At 42.3% G+C, this 12,119-nt stretch overlaps 2 protein-coding genes across 2 annotated transcripts in view; one reads left to right on the forward strand and one right to left on the reverse strand.

Moving 5' to 3' along the window:
- Positions 1-12,119, reverse strand: part of LOC127652205 (zinc finger protein 501-like) — a 277,426-nt gene that overhangs the window by 89,280 nt on the left and 176,027 nt on the right. The window lies entirely within an intron of this gene.
- Positions 3,440-12,119, forward strand: part of LOC127651975 (uncharacterized) — a 50,480-nt gene continuing 41,800 nt past the window's right edge. The window contains exon 1 of the mRNA XM_052138043.1: positions 3,440-3,597. Coding sequence (XP_051994003.1) covers positions 3,440-3,597 — 158 coding nt within the window. The remainder of the gene's footprint in view (positions 3,598-12,119) is intronic.

Consider the following 12,119-nt stretch of genomic DNA (forward strand, 5'->3'; position numbering starts at 1 on the left):
GGTCCAGTGAAGGTGGGGTTGTGCCCATAGGTGGCGTTGTTGTCAGTCCTGTCTGGTCCAGTGAAGGTGTGTTTGTGCCCATAGGTGGTGTTGTTGCCAGTCCTGTCTGGTCTAGTGAAGGTGGGGTTGTGCCCATAGGTGGTGTTGTTGCCAGTCCTGTCTGGTCTAGTGAAGGTGGGGTTGTGCCCATAGGTGGCGTTGTTGCCAGTCCTATCTGGTCGAGTGAAGGTGGGTTTGTGCCCGTTGGTGGCGTTGTTGCCAGTCCTGTTGTGTCCAGTGAAGGTGGGTTTGTGCCCATAGGTGATGTTGTTGCCAGTCCTGTCTGGTCCAGTGAAGGTGGGTTTGTGCCCGTAGGCGATGTTGTTGGCAGTCCTGTCTGGTCGAGTGAAGGTGGGTTTGTGTCCGTTGGTGGCATTGTTGCCAGTCCTGTTGTGTCCAGTGAAGGTGGGTTTGTGTCCGTTGGTGGCGTTGTTGCCAGTCCTGTCTGGTCCAGTGAAGGTGGGTTTGTGCCCATAGGTGATGTTGTTGCCAGTCCTGTCTGGTCCAGTGAAGGTGTGTTTGTGCCCGTAGGCGATGTTGTTGGCAGTCCTGTCTGGTCGAGTGAAGGTGGGTTTGTGCCCGTTGGTGGCGTTGTTGCCAGTCCTGTTGTGTCCAGTGAAGGTGGGTTTGTGCCCGTTGGTGGCGTTGTTGCCAGTCCTGTTGTGTCCAGTGAAGGTGGGTTTGTGCCCGTAGGCGATGTTGTTGCCGGTGATCTGCCTTACAACAGGCCCACATGCCCTCAGTCCAGCCTCTCTCAGACTATTGCGGACAGTCTGAGCACTGATGGAGGGATTGTGCATGCCTGGTGTAACTCGGGCAGTTGTTGTTGCCATCCTGTACCTGTGCCGCAGGTGTGATATTCGGATGATCCTGTGCAGGTATTGTTACACGTGTTCTGCTACAGCGAGGATGATCAGCTGTACTTCCTGTTTTAGTCGTCTCACAGTACGGACATTGTGATTTATTGCCCTTAGTTCAAGCTAGGGATGTCCCAATTCCATTTTTTAAGAAGGCGTACGATAACAAAACTTGCCAAGACTGATACCTGTTTTTTTGTTTTATTTTTCTCTGAATTCCATATCAAGAGTTTATTTCAATTTATCATAAAAATTGCATCTAAATAAATGTATTCATTAAAACTTTGAAGAAAATGTCCTGTTTTAAGAACATTTAAGTGCTTTTATACAGAACCTCACAGCACAATCCAAAATACAACATTGGAGAATCAAATAAAGTTCTGCATCACAGATGTGAGATATTGCTTACATGTAAATATAATACAATTAATATAGATTTTATTATTATTAGTAGTAGTAGTTGAACAGTAGTGACATAAACTCAGCAATAAAGAAGCGTCCCTTTTTCAGGACACTGTATTTGAAAAATAATTTTGTAAAAATACAAATAACTTTACAGATCTTTATTGTAAAGGGTTTAAAATGTTTTCATGTTTGTTCAATGAACCATAAACTCTTAATGAACATGCACCTGTGGAACGGTCGTTAAGAGACTAACAGTCGGCAGTGAAGGTCACAGTTATAAAAACTAAAGAGTTACTAAAGAGACCTTTCCACTGACTCTGAGAAACACCAAAAGAAAGATCCCCATCTTCATGAACGTGTCTTAGGCATGCTGCATGGAGGCATGAGGACTGCAGATGTGGCCATGGAGCATTATTGTAAAGTGTTAGCCAGTTTTCTAATTGTGTACAGTTTTTTATTACAATTTATATTATCAACATAAGTGAGAAATTTGAATGTCTTAGTCTATTCTTGGTGCACATAGAGAAAACCTGATGATCATGTTCATCTCAGGCCATTTACAACGTGAACAATTAAACTGCCTTCAGGACACCCCATATATATATAATGTACATATGTACTCATATTTAAATCAATAACTATACATACCCCAATCTTGCACATATCCTATTATTTGTGTCTATTTAAACTCTTATTGTCTATTCTGTGTCTCACCAAAAACACTTCCTTGTGTATGTGAGAACACATAAAGCTCATTGTGATTCTGAGAAAGGCATCTCATGTTTCAATCTGACCATCCGCACATGTTCACATGATCAATGATGCTCTCGTTTCATTAATCACATACTGCAGAATCACTAATATTTCTTATTTTAAATCATAATCATTTGACATAATTACTAATCAGTTTGCAATTTGTTCAATGTATGTTCGGTGTGTGTTCAGCGTAAAAACGTTTGCGAATCCTCTGTCCTTCCAGCCAAACGCGGGTCAGAAGAGAAATTGCCGGAAACTCTGCACGAGTTCTGCAGCAGGAGACCGAGTTTAAAGAAATCAAGATGAGATTAATAAAATAAAGTAATTTGCACTCTGTGTGTGGGGGAATATAACTATCACAGAAGCTCAAGACGTATAAATATCCTGTATAAACGCTTTTGAAGCTATCTATACATTGATCTTGTATTTATTGATGTGCTTCCAAATGTAAAAATAACTTACAAAGAACATATAAATGCTAATAAGATCTTGTCAAAGTGCATTTTAAGGGATGTTAGGTGTGTGTGTCATGTGTTAACCAACAAATCTTAACCAGAATGTTCTAGACAATGCAGACCAAAGTCGCACACACCTATTTGTGATTAATGTGATTGACAGGTACAATACATCCTCACAACCAGCACAATTAGCCACATGACACTGTTAAATAAACATGTGTTGAACCTCTCGATGTTTAAACATAATTTTTTAGGATGTGTGTTCATACCGGTCACAAAATTGAAAACTTTTGTTGCATTACTGCTTTTAATTTGTAAGAAAGATCAAAGGAATCCCTTCAGTGACAAACTCCTGAAGCACATGTAGAAAACTGAATCAGATGCCAATCAGATGGAAACAAACATAAAATACTGAAATCTGTTTTACAGCGGAGACTGATCACATGCAACACGATACTCTACATCAAACTCTCAATTTAAGCAGGCATCTCTTTGTATGTAAATAAAGCCATGATCAGATATTCTGACATGTTTTACAGTTTTTCTTATTTGCTAAGGCACGCTTAATGAAACTGGGATCCACTTGATCTTCATCATCGCCTTCTTAGCACAGGAGTCTTCTCTTGCAAATGTCTCAACACTTTTTCATTTGTTTCACACATTTTTCTCTCCCTTTGTCAAAACAGTTACCACAGATCTCATTGAAAGACCCCAAACTCTATTGGATTAACTGTGTTGAACAAAAGCAAAACATCTATTCACAGATGATAGAAAATACTTGAATAATTATGAATCTCTAATACACCTGTGGGAAACTCTCTTCAATCAGCAATCAGTCCTCATCCATCTATAAAAGATGCCACCTCTGTGTTTCTGTTTGCAAGCATGGATCAAAGTGGACAAAGGCATGGAGAGTAAGAGGCCATGGCAGAGGGGCCCGAGGAAGAGGCCATGGCAGAGGGGCCCGAGGAAGAGGCCATGGCAGAGGGGCCTGAGGAAGAGGCCATGGCAGAGGGGGCCAAGGAAGAGGAGTTTGCATGCTTGGTGGAGGATCCGCAGCATGAGGAGAAAATAGAGCTCAAGTTTCAAATTAAATTCTGGCAATAATTATTGAACATGTCATCAATCATGGCTTGTCCTTTAGAGAGGCTGGACAAAGGGTCCAGCCAATTCTGAGTCAGAGCAATGTAGCATCTATTGTCAGGCTTTTTCGGAATGAGAACATGTAAGTCACAATGTTACTGTATACCACTGTGTATTTCAGCTTTACTGTATTGCCCTGTTTGCAGAACAAACTGTGTTTACAGTTATGCAGATGTTTCATCAATCCTATTTATGTGACTGTCATAATGTACATTTCAACATGGTTTTTTCTTTGACTTTATAGAATCCACACTAGCACACACTGGTGGCAGAGGAAAGATCTTTAGTGTTGAACAGGAGGCTGCCATTATAGATATGGTCGGGCAAACAATGTGATCAGACTGCGTACAGTCCAGGCAGCAATAACTGCAGATCAGGGAGCATTTAGAAACATCAACAGTTTGGCAACTATTGATAGAGTCCTTAAATGAAACTATGTCAGAATGAAGCAGCTGCACAGAGTTCCAATCCAGAGAAACTCTGACATCATGAAGGAGGCAAGATCCAGTATGTGCAGGTACGGATTTGTTACTGTAATGTCTTGTTATACCACACGGTTACATGCAACTGTGAATGCTTTATGAATTTGATTTTTTTTCTTAGAGAATAATGGAGTTTGAAGCTGAAGAGGCACATCACAAATTAATTCATGTGGATGAAGCCGGCTTCAAACTCTGTAAAGTGAGGAGATGCGGGAGGAACATCATTAGGCAGAGGGCCACTGTTACAGTGCCAGGTCAGAGTCAATATCACCATGTGTGCTGCCATCTCCAATAATGGTGTCCTTTGCCACATACCAACTATTGGCCCATACAATACAGAACGCCTCATCACATTTCTTGATGCACTGAATGAAAGACTGGTTCCACCCGAAGAGAGTGGCCTGGCATGACTCTCTATGTCATCATTTGGGGAAATGTTGCCTTCCACCACTCTCGCCTTGTGAATTAATGGTTTGCAGCACAGCCCCTTATGATGACACAATTCCTCCCTGCATACTCTCCTTTTCTGAACCCAATTGAGGAGTTCTTCTGTGCTTGTAGATGAAAGGTGTATGATCACCGGCCATATGTGCAGATATCCCTCCTGGAGGCAATGAATACTGGTTGCCTGGCAGAGGACTGGCAGGAATTGATATGCCATGCAAGGAGGTATTTCCCTCGGTGCATTGCAAGGCAAAACATTCACTGCGATGTTGAGAATCTGTGGCATAATTGTCAGGAACGAATGGACTAAATGTGAAGTTCTGAGTATTTCAACTCTTTATTTAGTTTTCTAGATATTTCCACCCATTTGTTTCCTTTGATTGCTTATTTACAGTGTTCAGCATTCTGAGATTCATATATTTCATATAGTCCAGTGATTGGTAGGGTAGGGGGGGAGTCACCAGTGGTAAGCTACACTTCATCTCTTCTCCGGGCTGGGTCTGGCCATAATTCTTCATCCACATCACAAGATACGTTTTCTCATGCCAAACATCGAGGGAAATATCTCCTAGCATGGCATATCCAACCTTGGACAGAGGCAACCTCTATGTCCCCTCATGTGTCCTCCATTGCATGGAGAAGCGGCATGCGGGCATAGGGTTGGCGAACATACACTTTACAGCACCAAGGCTGAGAAGAATTCCTCTATGGGATTTAGAAAATGTGAATATGGGGATAGGTACAAAACTACAAATTGTGGATGGGTGGCAAACCAGTTTTGGACCAGAACAGCCCGGTGAAAACTAACATTGTCCCATATAACCACAAATCTAGCAGGCTCCTGATCTGGATCAGGGACAAGCATTGTGAAAATTGAGCATATGGCTGGTGTGTGAGGGAGTGTGTGTGAGTGTGTGTGTGTGTGTGTGTGTGTGTGTGTGTGTGTGTGTGTGTGTGTGTGTGTGTGTGTGTGTGTGTGTGTATGTGTGTGTGTGTATTTATCACTTTGTGGGGACCAAATGTCCCCATAAGGATAGTAAAACCCGAAATGTTTGACCTTGTGGGGACATTTTGTCAGTCCCCATGAGGAAAACAGCTTATAAATCATACTAAATTATGTTTTTTGAAAATGTAAAAATGCAGAAAGTTTTCTGTGAGGGTTAGGTTTAGGGGTAGGGTTAGGTTTAGGGGATAGAATATAAAGTTTGTACAGTATAAAAACCATTATGTCTATGGAAAGTCCCCATAAAACATGGAAACACAACATGTGTGAGTGTGTGTGTGTGTGTGTGTGTGTGTGTGAGTGAGTGTGTGTGTGAGTGTGTGAGCGTGTATTTATCACTTTGTGGGGACCAAATGTCCCCATAAGGATAGTAAAACCCGAAATTTTTGACCTTGTGGGGACATTTTGTTGGTCCCCATGAGGAAAACAGCTTATAAATCATACTAAATTATGTTTTTTGAAAAGGTAAAAATGCAGAAGGTTTTCTGTGAGGGTTAGGTTTAGGGGTAGGGTTAGGTTTAGGGAATAGAATATAAAGTTTGTACAGAATAAAAACCATTATGTCTATGGAAAGTCCCCATAAAACATGGAAACACAACATGTGTGTGTATGTGTGTGTGAGTGTGTGTGTGAGTGTGTGTGTATGTGTGTGTGGGAGTGAGTGTGTCAGTCACCAGAAACAGGTTTGCAGATTTGCTGAGCATTTCTGTGAGGTCCTGGGGGAGGGGAAGTCCCTGAGCCTGGAAAACATTGTGGGACAAAGTGGGGATGACCCTGCTGGGGCTGTGTTGCCGCAAATATTGGAGGAAGAAGTCACTCCCTGTGGGTGGCTGGCTGAGGTGCCATCTTTGGAGGAAGTACTGAAGGCGATCCAGAGCCTGAGACCAGGAAAGGCACCGGGCAGAGATGACCTCCTCAGTGAAATACTGAGGGAGGGTTCATCCATAACAACATGACATCATAACAACAGTCTAGACCACTGGGCGGGTTCTGCAGGATTGGAAGGATGCCCTGGTGGTCCCTCTCTTTAAAAAGGGGGACCGCTCAGATTGTAATAACTATAGGGGCATCTCACTCCTCAGTGTGCCGGGAAAGGTCCTGGCAAGGATTATTCAACATCGCCTTGCCAGGCACGCTGAGGAGAGACTTGCGGAGCCCCAGTGTGGTTTCAGGAAGGGGCGGTCTTGCACAGATGCCATATTCTCTGTCCGTTTGCTACAGCAGAGGTGTAGTGAATTCCAGCAAGACCTACATCTCTGCTTTGTTGACCTGGTCAAGGCCTATGATACCATCAGTAGGCCTGGGCTCTGGGTTGATCGCTGCTTGTGATCATTAAGGACCTTCACGATGGCGAGTGGGCCTTGGTAAAACCATGTGGCCGGGAGTCGGAGCCATTCCCTGTTCACCTTGGAGTGTGACAGGGATGTCCTCTGGCTCCCACATTATTTAATATCTATTTCTACCACTTGGTTCGTGAAGCCTTCGATGGCTGTACTGGAGGAATTTCCATCTAGTATAGATATAATGGGAGGTTGATCGATGCCAGGGTGCGGTCAAGGGATGGATCCCTATTGGTCAACCACATTATGTATGCTGATGATCTGGTGATTACTGCTCACTCAGAGGAGGAGTTGGAGGAGCTGCTGATGAACCTGGAGCTTGGGGCCTTACCAACAGCCCAACCAAAACTAAGCACCTGCCTGGGTATGACAGCTCCGGTTTGACAGCAGAGGTCTCACTCCGAATCAGTCGAGCGGCATTATCTGTTCATCGGTTGCGTAACGCTGTGTGGAAGCTACCCGGTTTGTCACTCCACACGAAGCTTCAGGAATTCTCGGCCACGGTCATTCCCTCCCTTCTCTATGCTTGCGAAACGTGGACCCCCCTAATGGAACATCATCGCCGGTTAGAAACATTTAGGCTGGCCTGCCTAAGATCCATCCTGGGTTTAACCAGGCTGGATTGTGTGGGGAGCTCATAAATCCTTGAAAGATGTGGACAAAGTCCCATCGGTGAGCTCCTCCGGCAGGTAAGTTTGTTGGCTGGGTCATGTAGCCCGCATGCCCAGCCAACGCATGCCTAAACAGCTTTTGTTTGGCCAGATAGAGGGGGCTAAGCGGGCACGGCATGGGCTGGAGAAGAGATGGAGTGATGTGGTACAAGAGGATGTGGAGCTGAGTGGACTGACTGGTACCAGCAGTGTCAAGATCGGCCTCTTTGGAGGAGGCTTGTGAAGGACACTACTGGCCAGTTGGGAGCGACACTCACAACAACGAGCAGAGCGCCGGGTGGCTAAAGCACAGCAAGTTGGCACAGTAGGGGGCACAGGTGGTGCATCAGCCAGTCATTTCAGTCAGTCGACCCGTGTCACCTGTTGGATCTGTCCCGTGACCTCCTGCCAGTGGGCGTTTGACACTTCACGTGGCCTAAACATGCACATAGCCTGGCACAAGCGTTGTGGGGCCGTCACCACCACTGAGTGGTGAATGGCAGTTGTTGTTGTTGTGTTGTGTTTGTATGTTTGTGTGCGTGTGTTTGTGTGAGTGTGTGTGTGTGTGTGTTTGTGTGTGTGTGTGAGCGTGTATTTATCACTTTGTGGGGACCAAATGTCCCCATAAGGATAGTAAAACCCGAAATGTTTGACCTTGTGGGGACATTTTGTCGGTCCCCATGAGGAAAACAGCTTATAAATCATACTAAATTATGTTTTTTGAAAATGTAAAAATGCAGAAAGTTTTCTGTGAGGGTTAGGTTTAGGGGTAGGGTTAGGTTTAGGGGATAGAATATAAAGTTTGTACAGTATAAAAACCGTTATGTCTATGGAAAGTCCCCATAAAACATGGAAACACAACATGTGTGTGTGTGAGTGTGTGTGTGTGTGTGTGTGTGTGTGTGTGTGTGTGAGTGTGAGTGTGTGTGTGAGAGAGAGAGAGAGAGAATTTGGGCGGCAGTTGCTTGAGGGTGTTATAATGAACCCCACCCACACAAGACTCTCATTCTCTTCACATTCACTGTCCTGAGCTGTCACACAGGTAAGCACATCTCTAAATCACAATTTTCTGTTCTACTTTATTTCTACAGGATTAGAACACTTTCGTCTGTACAGAAATATATCTGATGATGGTGCGCTTCATCTCTAAGATGTGTGTGTGTGTACTTTGAGGTCCAAACATTTGAGTGCACATTGAAAATCTGCTAAATAAGCAGCTTAAACTTGCAAAACTATTTCAGATTGTGCAGTTTTTATAAGTACATGCACTCAGATTGAAAACACACAAGATCTCTTTGGAACATCCTCAAATCACACTGGAGAACATGATCATCAGGTGTTCTTCATGTTGATGCTGTCATTGCACTGTCACAGGTGCACTAATGCTCTTGGTTAGTTGAGGTTTAGATTTTCACACACACACAAGATACAGTGCATGTAAATGTAGTTTCAGAAGTAAAGGATCTCTGAAGCGACTGAAACTGGCTTATTAAGTGAGAGTGTGATGCGAGTAATGGCAACACTGAAGCTTTGATTCCTGGAGAACATGAACTGATAAAATATGAATTTGACTGCAGGTGCTTTGGACAACAGCATCCATAAAATGCATGTGAACAATCCAGTTTCTGTCACCTCTGAATGACATCAGATCTGTTATTACTGAGTGAATGATAAGAATCTGAAACATGTTTTCTCGTGAACTGTCATTACTCTGATTTGAGAATGATTTGGTTTAATTGGTTATTTGGCAGATACTCTCATACACATTTACTGCTACAAATGTCACTCTATAGAATTTATTTTTATAATTCTAAAACTGCTAAATTATGTGATATAGAAAATAAGATATTATTACTAGATTTGTCAATAGATTTAAGTAATTTATCGCTTAATTGATTAATCTCATGATCTTTCTGTAGTTAACTAGATTAATGTCCAATATAAAGAGACAGTTCACCCAAAAATAGAATTCTCTCATCATTTCCTCACCCTCATGTCGTCCCAGATGTGTGACTTTCTTTCTTCTGCAGAACACAAATGAAGAGTTTTAGAAGAATATTTCAGCTCTGTAGGTCCATACAATGAAAGTGAATGGTGACCAGAACTCAGAAGCTCCAAAAAGCACTTAAATGCAGCATAAAAGTAATCTATAAAACTCCAGTGGTTTAATCCATGTCTTTAGAAGTGATGTGAGAGGTGTGGGGGAGAAACAGATCAATATATAAGACCTTTCTTACTATAAAATCTCCTCACTGCCAAGTAGGTGTTGATATAGTATGTGTAATTGAACGTGTAGATTTATAGTATACAGGTGAAACTCGAAAAATTAGAATATCGTGCAAAAGTTCATTAATTTCAGTAATTCAACTTAAAAGGTGAAACTAATATATTATATAGACTCATTACAAGCAAAGTAAGATATTTCAAGCCTTTATTTGATATAATTTTGATGATTATGGCTTACAGCTTATGAAAACCCCAAATTCACAATCTCAGAAAATTAGAATATTACATGAAATCAATAAAAAAAAGGATTTTAAATACAGAAATGTCGGCCCTCTGAAAAGTATAATCATGCATATGTACTCAGTACTTGGTTTGGGCCCCTTTTGCATTAATTACTGCCTCAATGCGGCGTGGCATGGATGCTATCAGCCTGTGGCACTGCTGAGGTGTTATGGAAGACCAAGATGCTTCAATAGCGGCCTTCAGCTCTTCTGCATTGTTTGGTCTCATGTCTCTCATCTTTCTCTTAGCAATGCCCCATAGATTCTCTATGGGGTTCAGGTCAGGCGAGTTTGCTGGCCAATCAAGCACAGTAATACCATGGTCATTGAACCAGGTTTTGGTACTTTTGGCAGTGTGGGCAGGTGCCAAGTCCTGCTGGAAAATGAAGTCAGCATCTCCATAAAGCTTGTCTGCTGAAGGAAGCATGAAGTGCTCTAAAATGTCCCGGTAGACGGCTGCGTTGACTCTGGACTTAATAAAGCACAGTGGACCAACACCAGCCGATGACATGGCTCCCCAAACCAACACAGACTGTGGAAACTTCACACTGGACTTCAAGCATCTTGGATTGTGTGCCTCTCCATTCTTCCTCCAGACTCTGGGATCTTGGTTTCCAAATGAGATGCAAAATTTGCTCTCATCAGAAAAGAGGACTTTGGACCACTGAGCAACAGACCAGTTCTTTTTTTCTTTAGCCCAGGTAAGACGTTTGACATTTGAAGCCCATGTCCAGGACCCGTCTGTGTGTGGTGGCTCTTGATGCAGTAACTCCAGCCTCAGTCCACTCCTTGTGAAGCTCCCCACACATTTGAATGGCCTTTTCCTGACAATCCTCTCCAGGCTACGGTCATCCCTGCTGCTTGTGCACCTTTTTCTTCCACACTTTTCCCTTCCACTTAACTTTCTATTAATGTGCTTTGATACAGCACTTTGAGAACATCCAACTTCTTTTGCAATTACCTTTTGAGGCTTTCCCTCCTTGTGGAGGGTGTCAATGATGGTTTTCTGCACAACTGTCAGGTCAGCAGTCTTCCCCATGATTGTGAATTCAACTGAACCAGACTGAGAGACCATTTAAAGGCTCAGGAACCCTTTGCAGGTGTTTAGCTGATTAGAGTGTGACACTTTGAGCTACAATACTGAACCTTTTCACAATATTCTAATTTTCTGAGATTGTGAATTTGGGGTTTTCATAAGCTGTAAGCCATAATCATCAAAATTATATCAAATAAAGTCTTGAAATATCTTACTTTGCTTGTAATGAGTCTATATAATATATTAGTTTCACCTTTTAAGTTGAATTACTGAAATTAATGAACTTTTGCATGATATTCTAATTTTTCGAGTTTCACCTGTATAAAGACTTAAATATTTATGTGTTTCTCACGCAAAATCACTAAATATGAACAATGCAAATCTTTCCCAATGCAGTTTACGCACACACACATTACATGTTTGTTTGTTCATGTTTGTGAAAGGGTGAGATCATGTTTTCCGTGGCCTCACAGTGGAATAACTCTCATTCTTTCTTATTAACAGATTATTTACACTAATGTAACTGATCAAATTGCATAAATATGAATAAAAAGGAATAAAATTAATTCATTTGTTTCAATAAAACTTTGAGACACATTGTCCCACATCAGGACAGGGTGAATGTGTTTGCCTGCATCATGAAAACGTCCTCGTCATTCTGTTCGGATGATTTCGTCATAGGCAATCTTCATATTTATCATGCTTGTTTAACTACAATATGTCTCATTATATTTATATGGATAATATTTCTTTCCTTCCCTAACCAGACGCGACGCCACAACACACGATAAAAGGCATCTTTTCCATGTTAAACAGAGTTTTTGTCCTCACCAGCCATGATGAGAGCTATTTTTTAAATGCTTTCAGTTTCTGCATGTGGCGCCGGTCAGCCCAAATGGGTCAAGAATGATTGTTATTGTAGTACATTAAAGCCGGTATCTCACTTCAGCCGAGGCTTGATTTGAAGGCATGGCTTGACTGGACATGATGACTTGATGT

The sequence above is a fragment of the Xyrauchen texanus genome, chromosome 11, assembly GCF_025860055.1.
Source record: "Xyrauchen texanus isolate HMW12.3.18 chromosome 11, RBS_HiC_50CHRs, whole genome shotgun sequence".
Classification (NCBI taxonomy): Eukaryota; Metazoa; Chordata; class Actinopteri; order Cypriniformes; family Catostomidae; genus Xyrauchen; species Xyrauchen texanus.